The 16,345-nt window shown below is 39.4% G+C and overlaps 2 protein-coding genes across 2 annotated transcripts in view; both read right to left on the bottom strand.

The window, feature by feature from the left end:
- Window positions 1-9,749, bottom strand: part of LOC107753346 (exonuclease 3'-5' domain-containing protein 2-like) — a 16,068-nt gene extending 6,319 nt beyond the window's left edge. Inside the window, exons 1-9 of the mRNA XM_016569480.1 lie at window positions 9,665-9,749; window positions 7,792-8,048; window positions 7,554-7,673; window positions 7,216-7,472; window positions 5,192-5,318; window positions 4,187-4,485; window positions 3,853-3,959; window positions 2,848-2,983; window positions 2,381-2,749 (exon numbers count right to left, since the gene is read on the bottom strand). Of these exons, the coding sequence (XP_016424966.1) occupies window positions 2,381-2,749; window positions 2,848-2,983; window positions 3,853-3,959; window positions 4,187-4,485; window positions 5,192-5,318; window positions 7,216-7,472; window positions 7,554-7,673; window positions 7,792-8,019 (1,643 nt within the window). The 5' untranslated portion in view covers window positions 8,020-8,048; window positions 9,665-9,749. The remainder of the gene's footprint in view (window positions 1-2,380; window positions 2,750-2,847; window positions 2,984-3,852; window positions 3,960-4,186; window positions 4,486-5,191; window positions 5,319-7,215; window positions 7,473-7,553; window positions 7,674-7,791; window positions 8,049-9,664) is intronic.
- Window positions 9,750-11,663: 1,914 nt separating this feature from the next.
- Window positions 11,664-16,345, bottom strand: part of numb (NUMB endocytic adaptor protein) — a gene marked incomplete at its 5' end in the record, with an annotated part of 23,418 nt that continues 18,736 nt past the window's right edge. Inside the window, 2 exons of the mRNA XM_016569479.1 lie at window positions 11,664-13,950; window positions 16,116-16,262. Coding sequence (XP_016424965.1) covers window positions 13,163-13,950; window positions 16,116-16,262 — 935 coding nt within the window. The remainder of the gene's footprint in view (window positions 13,951-16,115; window positions 16,263-16,345) is intronic.

Genomic DNA, 16,345 nt, shown 5'->3' with positions numbered 1-16,345 from the left:
GATTTATAAATGATTTACCTTACAAATCTGATGAAATGGCGCACGTTGCGTTCCCAGATGAACGTTATAATAAACCCAAACTCACAACAACATGCAGAGATGGAGTTTGAGATGCTCCACACATGTAAATGATAACAGTTCCTGTGGAACAGCATTTACTGTGAACGGAGCCGCTGTGTAACGCATGTACTTAACCTACATGCATGTAAATAATTAAAGCGCATATACACTGTAATAGAACTGCATAGCATATAATTAATTAATTAAATCGTAGCGTTTGTGAATTCACAATTATGCTTAATTATGATTTTTAAATGGGTTTAATATATCATGCAGCCTTGGGAAACAGTCTAATAATGTGTTTAATGAATTCTTGTCCGTGAAATGCGCCACTTCCGGTATTTTGCCAGTTAGTCAACGCGAGCAAAATGAAGTCGAGGATTTTTAAGAATCGAATAGTCTAATAAAATCGACGAATCGCGACAGCCCTAATTAAGACAGTAATTTGCTGCCACCTACTGGTAGTTTTCATTTCAAAAGCAATTTTTATATTTCAATATATGTCAAATATTTAAAACATTTTTTTTATTAATCTCATCATTATTTGCAGTTGTAATGCAAATACATCTAAATGCAGTTTTCGATGCTGCTTCTGTGACACTTTTGCAGTGCAACAAAGGATTTTGTTCATTCTGATTTCATTTGATTGGAAATAGCCTACAGTGTCTCATTATTCTAATTAAATTTAATAATTAAACATGAGAATTTGACTTAAAAGATGATATTAGATTCCATATTAGATAGGGATGTAACAAGATGAAATGAAAATACCACGTAAGAACTGACTGTCTTTAGAAAAGTTTACGTGGTATTTTTCTTTTATCTTGCCTCCGAACATAGAGTTCGTAGAGTAAAGTAGAGTTCATAAGCGCAGCTCTGCTTTCGTTTACAGCATGAACCCAGGAAACACTATATCATTATACATTCATATAAACTCCGACTAAAACTAATAAAAACTAAAATGACAGTTTCACACAAAGACTAGACTAAAACTAAAATTAAAACAGGTCGCCAAAAACAACACTACTCCTACTCCAATTGTATCGCGATTTGTTTGGCATCTCAAGCGATTTGAATCATCACATATTTGAATCGATTTTCAACCGGCTCGCGGTTCATCGTTACATCACTAATATTAGATAAATTTAGAAAAAAAAATACCCGCCCTTTATAAAAGGTAAAAATCCTCTGGAAATCAATTTAAGGTGGAAAATATTGGCCATTAAGAATAAGAATATGAAAAGCGGACAGTCAGAAAGGCCTAAACCACAAATAGCAGCACAAAAACACACTCGGCAAAATATTGTCTAATTATTGTTATCGTCAAAACCCCAGAACATAGAGACTGTTTCGAAAATATCGCACAGCCCTAAATGCAACAACCATAAATATTAAATACACTAGTTGACATCACCAATCAGTTATTGGGTAAATAGTGCACCGTACTTGCAACTAGACCTATACTTTATGTAATATAATAATAATAGTTATAGGCCACGTACACACTGCAGTTAAATTCGGTTGTCAGTTCACCTTTTACTCCTTAATCGCGTTCTGTACACACATAATTCACTAAAATACGGGAGTGACAACCGCATTCGACAACCGCATTAACTCCCGAAAAATACAGGTAGTGACAACCGCATTTACAGAAGTTCTACGCAGCGTGTACGGAACTGAACAACTAGTTGTTAATGACGTATTTGAACGTGCATCAGAAATGTGTCTTCATCTGTATGTGAGATGCAAGAAAATAACAATGAAAGAAGTCTTAACATAGCACATCATGAGCCCTGCGGTAAAGTGTCAGTGTTGCCAGATCTTCATAAAAAACAAAAAACATTAAAACACCCAAATGCTTTGTAAAAATAACACCAAAAAAAAAAAATCTCATATCTGCGACAGACCACTTTATTAACTCCATAAAGTGCCTATCTTTATGAGATAAGGCCAAACAACATGCCTAAAAGCGCTTGTAAATATGAGGACATGGCAACACTGCAAGACAGCGCTTTCAAAAGCAGCCTCCCGAACCAAACGTAGCACGTCTATCAGTGGTAGTTTAGTTTAATTCGACGGACAAAAAGAGTCTTTAGCCAAAAAATGGCACATGACAAATGGCTAAATTTTTATTCACTCCCGCAAGACGACAAAATGTTGCTATGGTTACAAATGCAGGAGTGACTGCTGTTCCGTACACGCATGGAACGATAATTTATGGGACTCACTCCCACATTTAAATGCGGTTGTCACTCCTTTGGTTCACATCTCTGTCAGCCCCTTCCTGTCTACATGGGGGGTTTTGGTCAAAATAAGCTACCTGGTCTCCAGCGCGGCAGCTCTCTGAAGCATCTCTTGCGTGACCTCCTGCTGTCCGTTGCTGAAGAAGAAGCTCTGGATGACTGACAGGAGCTCCTCCTTCCTGGACTGAGGCATCCCGGCGCTGGCGCTGAGGAGAGCCCTTGCGGCCGATCGCACACGCCGGCGGTCTGCGTCCTCGAGCAGCCGAATGCCCTCCTCGCAGCCCTGCGGAGCGGAGTGCTCCTCGGCCAGCCGCTGCTTCAGGACCCCGTCGTGCACGTTTGAGGCCGCGTGACAGGAAGTGCACAGCAGCAGGATGTCGTGCGAGTTGTGGTCCTTCATCTCAGCCGGGAAGTGGCGCCTGTACTCGTGTGGGACAATGTTCTTCCTAGGTTAACGTGGAAGGACAGTAGTGGAGATGACTTAGTTTGGCGAGTCCCACTTTGCAAACAAACTCAAATAAATGGCAGGAAGCACGAGACACACCTGATGTAAGAGTCGGCTTTCCCGCACACCACGCACACGTTCTCTTTGGCTGTGAGGTAGTAGTCTTTCTGGGAGTCTGGACGGCCTGACGGCTCAAACAGCAGCCGGACAACGAAGGGATCGTCGCTGACCAATTCTGAGATTATGTACAGATCATATTTTACTTGCAATTGTTATATTTGATATTATTCAAAGTAGGGGTGTCACAGTGTTCCATTATTGACGATAATCGTGATATTCAAAGCACGAAATATCGCCATCGTGTTCATTTGGTGTGTGACAATATAACGGTATTGGCGATAGCCACAATATTTAAAATGAACAGGACTCTTATGATAACACGACAAGCGCCAGTACCTGGTTGACCTCCCAGGTGTCAGTATTGCGCCTTACCGCTGATACCTGTCCAACAAGAAGATGATGCAGTGCGCAGCTACCAAAGCCACTAGAAGGCAAGCCTGCAACCATTAGCCAAAAAAGCGTAATGGCTAAAGCTAACGTTTCCGGTCTGGCAGTACGTGGGAAAGGAGACCAGAGGCCGTTTTTTATTGAATGGATGTCAATGGAGGAGAGGCTTCACTACGCTGAATAAACAGCTTTTTAGAGGAAACAGCTCTTCATTTAATGAATCGACAGCCTATCTGCTAATCTTCAACATGTTTTACACTAAACAATACTTTTGGATTGAACTATTTTTAGAGTTTACCACGAAACAAATCCCGTTTTATTAGAGAAGTCACTGACTTTTTGCGACAGGTGGGATTCAGCTTACGGCATTTCCCATTAATTCCTATGGTATCCGTAAACAGCGATTGAGTGACAACTCAATGACGTCAAGGCTGTAACGTGATTGGTTATTAAGGCACACGTGATCCAAGTTAGACTGCCTCATGAACTTAAAGTAACCAGCTTTGTAACATTCACTGCACAACAAGGGGAAAAATGCATTTCAAATGATTGTTGAAAATTTCCTCATTTGGTCAGCAATATGAAGTCGTTGTGTACCTCCTATACCCTTTTCCAGGTACCATTTGGCTTTCTTCTTGTCACATGTGCAGAGCGGCTGGCCATCGGGAGCATGAAGGAAACAGTTATCATAAAGTGGTGATTTCCTGAATCAAGACAAACAGCACAACAGTCACACAAAGGAGTTCAGATCCAAATATCCAAAGCATGTCAAATTTGATCCGAATATCCAAAGCATGTCAAATTTTAATACTTTGTGCAAGAGATTTCTCGAAAGATTAGTCATGTATTTTATTATCTTTAATCAGATATATTTTCATCGTGACTAATACAACAGCTCATTACAGGAAAAGTCAAACACCTTCTTCTTTACCTGGCCGAGTAACCAACACCCAGTGGTTTGCGTTTGTTCTGCCGCGGGTCTGGAACTTGCTGGTCTCCAGACTCGGGACTCTCCACGGTGAACTTTCGGCTTCGCCTCCTTCTCTCCCCTTCTTCCCCCTCTCCGTTATAGCGCGCCCTGAAGGGCACGTCCACCAGCCCCTGGCAGCATGATGCCAGCTGGACGAACACGCTTTCACCCTCAGCGGGGAGCCGGGGCTCTGTGTTCATCCCCAGCAGGTGAAAAAACAGGGCAACAGAAATCTGGGCATCATGTGCTGCATAGACCATCTGGTGGATACAGTATGACAGAGAGTTTAGTGTACTGACACAGTTTCACTACACAGAGTCTATTCCAGCTGGGTATTACAGAATATTTGTAAGGCATTGCTGACAATATAAAATTCAAATCAACAGTGAATATCACAATGATTTTGTTGCGCAAATATTAAAAGCACCAAGATTTAACGGCATGCCTTATTTTTAACTAGATTCATTATGTATTTTACTTTTTAAAACTACGTGACAGGAACAACTGTTTGGTTGGAAAACATTTTGAAAAATTTACGCTTATTAGCTTATTAGTAATTTTTAACAATTTAATTTTTGTTTAGTAATAATAAAAATGGTTTCCTCAATTTGAGTGGTTCAAAACTCACTTTTAACTTTTTTTAGATATGCAATCTGAACGAAAAAATTCATTTGATAAATCTAAGTGGTCAAAAAGTCACACCTTGTAAATGGGAAAGGCCAATACTGGGCAATACTGTATTGGTCATACAGTGTATAAATAACCTAAAATCCTAAATCAATTGCATAACTGTGTTATTTACTACTTCAGTAAGCTATAACGTTAAACAACAACAACAAGTTAAACTCTTGGTGTTCCCGGTCAAAAATGGCCTGAAATGAGGCAAGCTGTGACCCTTTCTGAATACTGTCAAATGGAAAGATACTGCTATAAATCTGAAGCTCCATCAGAGGATCTCCTCCTCACCTGTTCTTGGGTCAACACATCCGCCTCCCAGTCACTGCAGCGCAGCTCCAGAGATTTGTCCAGCGTGACGTTTAGCAGATCTGCAGCCAGAGACTTCAGACTCAAGCCGTTATTCAGCACCGCTTGCCTTCAACACAATCCAGATCACCTCAGGTCACACCACAACTGCTTTAAAGTCTTACTGAGGTTTGTTTATGACATTTAGAGACACCTGGTAGCAACTATAACTATCCACCTTATTCACTTGAACAAATTCAGAACTGATTGAGCTGATAATGACACCAATGACAGTGTTATTGAACTGAATTCAATCAACACTGAACTAAATTGAGCAGAGTAATGACACTATTCTTCTGTAGAGCTGCTTTTCAGACGAAATTTAATTAGTTTCATAATTCCTGAATTTTACAGAATTAACATTTTCCTTTAACGTGAGCTGTTCTGAAACAATCTATATTGTATGTAAATGTGCCTTGATTTGATCATTTATTGATACTAGGGTTGTATGATTTAGTGGGAAAAAAAAATCTAACTGCAATTTTTCTGATAAAAAAAATTGTGATTGCGACTTAAAATGCATTTTTTTAACGTTTATCATAATTATAATAATAAACTAAATATTATAAACTAAATAATATAAAAATATATTTCACTGCAAATAAAAAAGTATTTAATAATAATAATAATAATTTTGGAAATCACCATGAGATGCTTGCATGTAAATGCAAGTGCTGTGCATCACTTAAACATACAACATTAAAATAATAGTCTTTGTGATTTCTGAATTGCACTAAGCAATGCTGGGTTTTAGAGCTGCACAATTCTTGATAAATTAAGAATCACCATTTTTTTTGTCTCAAATAGAGATCCTGATTCTTCCATGATTCTGAACAAAACAAAATAATGTGTGACAAAATATTCATTGCTGCAGTCTATTTAAAAGTGCTTAATTTTAATGAATTAAACATTTTAATATATAATACGTATTTAAAATATAATAGCCTATATTTAATAAAATTTTTAATATTAAAATTATGAAAAAGTGGTTTGAACGAATGATTCAATGACTCACTCAAATACTTCACTTGTTTCATTACTGGATGAATCAGTGTTTTTGAACAAATCTCTTGAATGAATGATTCAATGACAAATACATTTTTTAAACGTCACTTGTCGCCACCCAGTGGCGAAACAATGCAATCGGCACAAACGTTATCCGAAGCGCCTGTTTTCAAAAGATGACTTGATCTATTTTGATCGCTACCATAGACAATCTTTATATCTGAACTTTCATCCCAGTATTTCTGTGACTGTAAGACAGAAATAATACTGTGTAGTTGATTTGAATGTTCGTTTATGACTTTTGCAAAGGTTTAAGGGGGTCATATGATGTTTCTAAAAAGAACATTATTTTGTGTATTTGGTGTAATGAAACGTGTTTATGCGCTTTCAGGTTCAAAAAACACATTATTTTCCACATACTGTACATTATTGTTTCTCCTCTATGCCCCGCCTTTCTGAAACACGTAGATTTTTCTAATAAATTTATATTGTAATGTACTCATTCTAATATATTTTTAAAAATCATATTTACATTGCTGGTAGATTATCATTGCACAAATTCACACATCCAGTTGTGTTACTCTGCGGCCAGATTAAACCTTATTATAGCCTATATATTATGCTCTATTCATTATTTTTTAGAAACCTCGCAGTTTTCTGCTCAATTCTAAACGTTGTTCTTGTATTCAAATTAAGCGCGGTCCACTGCTGCACACGTGCCACAATATCGATACAGGGACAGAGTATCGATACTCGTATCGTCAAATCTCAATTGAAATCGCATCATATGACCCCTTTAATAGACACGGCCGAACCGTTGTCATTTAGAAATTAGATCATGTGTGGGTGTATGAATCGAGATCGCGATCTTTTAACGAATAATAGAGCAGCTCTACTGGGCTCTAATAGATAGTATCACTTAAAACTTGACTATGAAGTCTTGGATCAAACTGGGGCATTACCTCTGTCTGAGGGCCAGGTAGCGCAGGTCCACGGTGCAACTCAGAGTCAGACCATGATCATGAGTCAGCCGTTTCCCATCCTCATAACATCCCACCCCGACCTTCAGCACACGGGGGTCAGAGAGGACCCCAACGAGACCCTCAGGGAGAGGAAGCTGTGCATTACGAAACATCAGCAGTCTGACCAGCACACAGCGGCCGGAGAACGTCGCCAGCTGGAGTAAGGAGACCGCCGAGGCCTTGCCTTTGACAGACACCTGTGAAAGCAGACAACATCGTCTAGTGCTGCCGCTACGAATGCAATGTTTAAACTGAGCCACATACAGAGCCATGCTTACACGCATGCTTTTTACCCATTCACAGTCCAATCCTAGAACCGGATAGACAGACAGGTCCTTCTGGAAATCAGGCCAGAGCGTCTCCCACTCTTCTGGCGAGCTGACGATCACGGGAGGCACCTCTAACAGCGAATTCGCACGCAGAAGCTTCTGGGTTTGCGGCTCTCGTCTTGCTGGCTGTAAGAGATTGACGTCCGCTTCTAGCTGCTTCTGGCGAGCTGACGATCACGGGAGGCACCTCTAACAGCGAATGCGCACGCAGAAGCTTCTGGGTTTGCGGCTCTCGTCTTGCTGGCTGTAAGAGATTGACGTCCGCTTCTAGCTGGGCTTGTATGGGCTCAGCTGAAGCGGGGCCCTTGAGGGCCTTTCTCTTCTGTGTGCGGATGCTGCGCCACAGGAACAGGCCGCCGAGAGTGGCTCCTAACATAGTGGCCAGAGCCGCGGTGAACGTGCTCGGCTTGGACATCACTGCAGCTGCACCGACTCCTTCTGAAACTGAAAATTAATACGCATTATTAAATGTTTTGCTCATCGAGGTTGGGTTTATTTGATGAAAATACAGTAACTTGTGAACTATTATTGCCATTTTAAATAACTGTTTACTATATATTTTTTAAATGTAATTTATTCCTGTAATTTTCAGCATCATTACTCAGTCACATGATCTTCAGAAATCATTCTCATATGCCGACTTGCTGCTCAAGAAACATTTCTGATTATTATCAATGTTGAAAACAGTTGTGCTGCTTCATATATTTGCAGAAACTGTGATGCACTTCATTTTTCAGGATTCCTTCACTAATAGAAAGTTTAAAAGAACAGCATTTGTTGGAAATAGAAATCTTTCAAAACATCATAAACATCTTTACTGTCACTTTACTGTGCATCACAGTTTCTACAAAAACATCAAGCAAATAATAATCAGGAATGTTTCTGGAGCAGCAAAGCAGCATATTAGAATGATTTCTGAAGGATCATGTGACAGTGAAGACTAAAGTGGTATGTGCTGGTGATAACTGTCCCCTTACATTGATGTCTGGGGGTCATTTAACCGTTATAGGAGTAATTGTCTAATCTTATTAAATGCATGCACCATCTTTTATGACAAATTCTTACATTTAATCAAATTCAATTAGATTATTAAGACAATACAGAGGTGTTAAAATGAAGTGAAAATAAAAAATGAAATCGGTATCAACTGGATTCAATCAGTAATGAAAAGCTCCTGCTTGTTGCTTGGAGATGTGACACAGTTCTGTTGTGGAATTGTTTAGAACTACTATCACTTGCGAAAAAGCAGACAATGCTGTATCTAAAATTTAACTCACTCAATATTAACTTCTTGTGACACTCGTTTTTTAAATCAATAAACATTCACAATTGTGCCGATATTCAGAAAAACATCACTCTTGCGCGTGTCTAAATCATAAACAAACAAAAAAATCTTGAATTTGTGGCATTTTTTCTTCGAGCCTCGTTTATATCATTTGATGCTGAAAATGGTGCGAAAAAGTGTCTGAACATGAGCCAATGAATTCATTTAAACAACATATCAGTCTACCATACTGAAATTCACAATCTATAAATTCAGAATCGGTAATTTTACTTCCGGTTTCTGTTAACAGCACTTGGTTAACAGCAAGTTACAGCAGTTTTATTGCAATGACTGTGACATTGTGGCAGAAACCAAAGCTACTACTGAGGCGATGAACATAAATTGACAACGCTTCTGTCGTTTCGAGTAAAACCAACTGTAAGCTTATTCAAACATAACTATGACTACAGACCTGCCGTAATATATTTCTCAAAATATTTTGTGCTGACATACTCTTCAGAAATCTACTGTGCTTTCGTGAAAACGTGTACGACCACTATTTAAAAACGGATACAATTCAAACAAAACTGAAACAACATCATTTTGATGAAGAGTTCGTGGTGACTTCAGAAATAAATCATCTAATTATACCAATCAATCACTTTAATCGCAATGTGTTTGTGTTTATGTCAGAGATGCAGTACTTCGTTCTGACGGACTGCTAGGACCCGCACATCTAAATGAATCCCTATCTAACATGTCATTCTCGTGTGAGTGTTGCTGTAGATATACGCACCTGAAAACTCAAAAGATGTCAGAGTTACGAGTGAATACTACTGTAGACACTCTCACACACGCTTATAATGAACAGCTGCAGCGCTTCTTCTTCTGCGGCTTTATGTCATCAGCGCTCGCAGGAAACATTCGCGCCACAGCGACACCTCTGTCGGAGGCGCGACACTACGCCGACTGTCAAAAAAGTTTTATAAACATTATTTTGCATTCCGAAATTATTTTCGGAAAATCAAGCACAGTTCTCATTACTGTAACGCTTCTAGATGTTTTACACATTAGGTGTTAAACTTACCTAAAAAAAAAAAGGTTTCAGAAAAGAGCATTTGGTGTGAATGTTTTGTTATTTAAATATCTGTTGAAGAATGCTACAAGTTTGTTTTGCTATTCGGCCCGAATCAGTTTTCTGAAGTGTTTTTGAAAAATCACATACCCTGCCTTTAAAGTATTTGTGACCCTGCACCACAAAACCAGTCATAACGGTCAATTTTTTTGAAATTGAGATTTATACATCATCTGAAAGCTGGATAAATAAGATGTACTGTATGGATGTATTTCCATTGATGGTTTGTTAGGATAGGATTTGAAAATCTGGAATCTGAGGGTGCAAACTCTTAACTTTTATAAAGAATATCTCTTTGGGTTTGAGACTTTAGTCTTTGCAACTTTACAGATCTTCTTTATGCACCAAGAGCTTGTAACACTCCAAAGAGAAAGGAAAAATTGAAATCGCATCATATGACCCCTTTAAACGTCTGGAAAATACTTTGTTGTTCATTTGAATGTTTCTGTTTGTATACCGTTTTGAACGCGGTTTGATATGTTGCTGTTAATATGTTGCTTTTATCTATATAGTAAATGAAAAGTATTACAACTCTGAGTCTGTGTCATTCAATCATATGTTATTTAAAAGTTTCTAAAATAGCTATGGGCAAAAAAAGGACAAGTTAAATTGCTGCATGTACTGCATGTCCGCCCAAAGAATATTCAATTAAAAAAAATATTAACTGGTTACCAACCATGGTTTTAATGCAAAAAAAAAACTAATGGTTTATAATGGTATGGAAATTAGAAACCATTAAATTTTCTATTGTGTTTTGGGCAGAGTTCTATTGCTATGTAATAGAATGTAATGTGCAATGAAAAGTACAGGTTTTTATTAACTCTGCTAATTTTTATAAACACGCCTACTATCATGTATGTAGTTGTATGTACAAGCGTATTGTCTTCTATGTTTAACATTTTTTCGAACAGTGCAAACAAAATGGCAAAATTGTTTCACATTAAAGTGCAAAACGAGCTTCTCTCACTGAGTTTAACCGGAGGCTATGGTTAAACCTCTCCCGCTGACACGAGCGTACATAGGTCCATTCTTTCAGTTACTGTACATACTGCTGCATTGCACAGAAAGTACTACCTACATATTTACATATGGTTGGCAAACCTCTGAAAACTGATGTGTCATTAAAGATAGCGGTCTTAATGTGCTTAAGATACCCTTAATGTGCTATATACCACCACTGGTCGCCAGAGGCTGCAGCTGAACTTCCGGTGGACTAAAACGCACTTTGTTCATAAAAATACTTTATTTTTCGTTTTGGTTTTATTGTATATTTATTTGATGCATTTAAAGAAATATTGAGGGAAAACAAACCAAAAATATGTCTCAGATTTGTATTTTATGTGCATGAATATTGTAAGATACGTACAAAACGAACGGTTTATTCGTTTTTCCGTTTTGAAAACAAAAACGAATAAAGGAATTATCCGAAGGTACACGGTCCGTGTACGTTTTGATAATTTCATCTCCTATTTGGAATGCAATAACGAGAAATGGAAAAACGGCTCGTTTATTCGTTTTTCCGTTTAGTTTAACATTTTTCGTTTGGGGTTTAAAATTCGGTTTATGGCTTCAATTATTGAATCAATATTTCATTCGCACGTGTGGGTGGCGCTGAAACGCTCCTTTCATCTGATTGGTCGAATCGCTCCGCCTTATTAAATCATACAATAGAATAATTCATAAACCAAACATTTTTCAAGATGTTTCAGAAGGCTGCAGCATCTCTTTTGCCTCCTTTGAGCTCACTGTGAGATCCTTGAGCACGCAAGAGCTTGGAGTTCATGGGCCAAACATCTTACGATGAAGTTTATTTAGAATCCTCAGTTGCAAAACAATCACAGACGTTAGATACAAGAACACACAGAAAATCATGAATCCTGTATGTGGAACAGAAGCACACAGAACCGCTTTCCTCTACCACCAACGTTTTATTCAATCTTTTAGATTCAATTTTCCGTAAAGAATTGGAATAATACAATGCAATACTTACAAAATGGAATCAAAACCTAAAAACAGGACCGATCATCTTTACGTCTGATAAAACAAAAGGGTTGATGGGATTGCATGAAAATCAGGGGGAAAAATTCACTGCAATCATTGTAGAGTTGGAAACACAGGTCATTTCAAGACAGTGAACATCATAGCTCACTAACGCCACAGACTGATGTCACATCAACCGTAAGTGGCCAAATGATCGATTAGTACAGTGCTTGTGCTAAAATGAGAATCTTCTTATCGAAATAAAATAAAAGTGGCTTGACAGATGACACTGTCAATAGTGTTAAAATTCATAAAAAATGTGCTAAAAAATGATAACGATATGTAGGCAATAGAAATCAAAGTACTCATATTATAGTACAAAAAAATAAGGTTAAAATGACAGCACGAAAGATAGATAACATTGTCTGGGATCTGTGTGATTTAAAGATCCTCGAACCCAGTCTGGGTCCATATGGATTATCTATTTACAAAAGATGAACATCCAAACTATGCATGGTGGCCAGAAGACTAAAACTGAATAGAGACGAGAAATGAAAACCATCCCTTCACGCCTATATATATATATGCTCTGTTCCTGTATGCACACAAAATAAGCCTGCACCTTTGGAAAGATTATTTACAGCTCTTCAGTTAAATTTCAAAGCTATTTAAAATATACTTAATGCATAAAAATAAAGATTTTGGCATTCTCATGCTTCTTCCTCTTCTGATTGCGAAGTTCTACAAGAACCTCGTGAACCCGGAAGGTCTGTGAAGTGCCTCGTCATTCAGGTAGGGAGCAGTCATCCAGCCTGCTAGGGGGCGCTGTGAGATGGGTTAGTCGGGGTCGAGGGAGTACTGAACAATACAGGGTCAACGTTAGAGCATCTAAAGATTCCTTTTACCATCATCTTGTCACTCTAATTCATCTTGGACATAAATGCGCCATAAATGCCAAATGTTGTACTCGCTTCGTTTCTGGGGGGCACCTTCATTAACCCCCTTGTCTCCATTTGTTCATGTCACAAGCCAAAACCAGACACGGACGAACAGACAAAGAAATCGAAAGACGGAGATATGGAGCTGAAGTGGTTTGCGGGGTCGTTCCCTCTATAGTCGTCTCTCCATGAATGTCCATCGCATTGTCCTTCAGCGTCGCTTTGTGTGCACTGTGTGTCCTTAGAGTTGGATCTCAAATGTCTTATGGAGCTCGGTGGAGAAGGGGTTTGTGGGTGATGGAGCGGTGCGTTGCTGCGAGCGGCTCTCCAGTGCGGCCCACTGGGCCTCGAAGGCATCGGCCTGTTGCTGCACTGCCACAGACTGCGCAGGTGACGACACTGCTGCCCAGCTGTTAGCCCCATTAAATGTGGCATTGACTTTCGGTGGCTGCAGCACTGTGGCGTTTGTCACCGGAGGTAGGAGTGGTTTGCCGAAGGGGCTGCACACCGCCTGGGTGTCAAACTGGCCTGTTGGTGGTGTGGAGAAGGGTGAAGACTGGAGCTGCGCCTGGGGCACTTGAACAGGTACCGGGATGGGCTGAGTTTGCGTGGCAGAACCGAACACGTTGGCCACCATCTGCGAAGGTGTAATGCCAACCACCGGAAAGGTTGGTTGCACAAATGGGATTCCATTGGACACTGGGAAGGACGCCGGCGCCTGAGCGTGGAAAGCCGGCTGGCGTGGAGGTACGGTAGGGACCGCAGATGGAGGGATGCCTGGCATGAAGGGTGCAGAAGGGCCAGGTGCCATAGGGGTGAGGGCTGGGACGGGGAAGGGCTGCTGAGTGGGAGGCGTGTTGGTTCTCGTGACGGCTGCGGGTTGGTGGGCTCGCACAGACTTGGTCACCTCCTCCAGCCAGCGGTCGGCTTCCGATGGCGTACGTTTGTGAGAGGAGGTAAGTGTAGAAAGATTTGCATTGACGGTGGGTAGGGCTCCCGCTGCGGGTGTAGGATTTGGCCACTCGCTCCCTACAGGACACAAGAAGAAGAGTTTTGGTAAGCATGCCATTTATTCTGGTAAACCGTTTAGAGCAGGGATCCTCAACTCTGGACCTCGAGATCTACCTTCCTGCAGAGTTTAGCTCCAACCTGGATTAAACACACCTACCTGCAACTTTGTAGTAATCCTGAAGACCTTGATTAGCTTGTTCAGGTGTGTTTGATTAGGGTTGGAGCTAAACAGGATCTCAAGGTTCAGAGTTGAGGCCTCTTGGTTTAGAGCAGGGGTGTCCAAACTGTTTAAAATTCTACATGTCACATTTATTGTCCAACTACAAATATTTCAGCGAAATGTATATTTTAGTCAGAATTATTGCGCTCCTATTTAATTGAGCTGTCTGTTTGGCGCGCGTGCGCGCGGCGGCACTCGTTCACAGAAGTCTAGCGGAGACGTTTAGCGGAGAATCCCAAAGCAGAAGGCTCATGCACTTCTGACAGAAAAATGGAAATATTTCCATGGCTTTCTAACATTTACAGATGGAGAATATACCTGTGAAATGTAAGTTATGCATTCAGGAAGACATCACATCTCAAACACATTAAACAGCGCAAGAAGCCTAGTGTCTCTATCAGCGGCACACGCAGCCTTTCTGTCAGAGCATATGACGGGCCGCCGAGCCGCTTAAATTAATATGCCAAACGAAACTATAATAAATAATGTCTTACCAGTTTTTAAAGGCCTTAATATGAAGCTTGTCACATGTTTAGAACAAATTGGATTATGCACTTTCTCCGCAGCAGCTCAGTCTGTGTCCTCCGCTATATTTTCAGATGCGCTCGTATCAAACTACTGTATATCGATATAAACGGTATTGCTTATAAAAAAAAATATCGATATATCGTACAAACTCGATATACCGCCCAGCCCTAATTGGTAGGTCTATTAGTAAAATCTGTTGATTTTAGAAATCTTTTGTTTTATTATATGCCAACATTGACGGTTAAAAAATGCATGCCAAGTTTGCATGCCTGTAACTCAAGAAGTATACTGCAAATGATTTTTTGTCTTGTTTCCAGCCAAAATATCTAAAAATTCTTAAATCAAGAATGATTTTCTAGACAAGTAAAAATTATTGTCTTGTTTTCAGAAAAAAATAAGTCAAAATTAAGTGAGTTTTTGTTTTCTGTTTGAAATAAGATTATTTTGCTTGCTTGTTTCAAGCAAAAACTCACTTAATTTTGATTTGTTTTTTCTGAAAACAAGACAATAATTTTTTACTTGTCTAGAAAAATCCTTCTTGATTTAAGAATTTTTAGATATTTTGGCTGGAAACAAGACAAAAAAATCTAAGCTAGAAAAGCTTTTTGCAGTGTAAAGCTATCTTAATATCCTTTTAGATATTAGATTTTAGGTTCTTAACAAACTTTCCTTTCGGTATCTTCATTTTAAAGGCCCTCAATGATTAATTCCCAAAGATATGAAGATCTTAATGCAATTTTCAAAAACCAAATGTGGGTAATTTTGCATACAGCTGATACTTTTTTTATTTTTTTTTTAAAGATGAATATCTAAAGAACATATAATGTTGAAACTAGAAATCTGAGTGTCATAAATATTCTTTTTCTAAAGTTTACATGCCTGTAACTCAAAGTATTCATCATATTTTAACATCCTTCTAGATTCTCGTTCTAAATAATCTTTCCTTTTGAAATCTTTTTGAAATCTTATTTATATGGCCCTATATGGTTGACTCCATGTCCAATTTTTTTAATTTTACCCATTTTCAATGGTAAATAACCAAATGTAGGTATGTGGATTAAATGTGGATTACTCCGTAAATACACATCAACAACATTTAATATTTTGGCTTTCATCACCATACATGTTTATCTTTCTTCAGAAAAAATATTGACAAAATCTAAAATTTGAGCCGGGGACCTCTGGTTGAGTTGACACGGAATGACCCTACAGCATAAATAGACTATGACCATGACTGTCTGCTTAGTTGCCAACTACAGTCAGCATCGAAAATAAAGCAATTCTGATGCATGCTTACACTTGTAAAGTCACTGAAAAGCAGTTTGATGCAACAGCTGCTCACAGTGGTATAGCCTTACATTACAACCAAAAATGAGTTTCTCAGCAACTATTCTGCATGGTCAGCACTTCCTGTGGCAGGAAGCCCAGCTCTTACCTATGTGTGCTGTGGTGGGGGCTGTGTTTGGGGTCTTGGCCCAGGGGTTAGTCTCTCGGACAGGCAGCGGGGGCGGCAGCACGGGTGAGTTAGCTGCAGTAGTTACAGTGACACTAGGCGGCGGGAAGGCAGGAACTGCACCATTAACTACAGCAGCAGACAGGACGTGAAGATTAGAGACAGAGCCGGACACAAGCAGACAGAGTGCTAACGTATAGGAATGCACACAC

This window comes from Sinocyclocheilus rhinocerous, unplaced genomic scaffold (genome assembly GCF_001515625.1).
Source record: "Sinocyclocheilus rhinocerous isolate Xijiao unplaced genomic scaffold, SAMN03320098_v1.1 scaffold1042, whole genome shotgun sequence".
Lineage (NCBI taxonomy): Eukaryota > Metazoa > Chordata > Actinopteri > Cypriniformes > Cyprinidae > Sinocyclocheilus > Sinocyclocheilus rhinocerous.
Note: the sequence above shows the minus strand (reverse complement) of the source record. Positions and strands in the feature narration are given on the sequence as shown.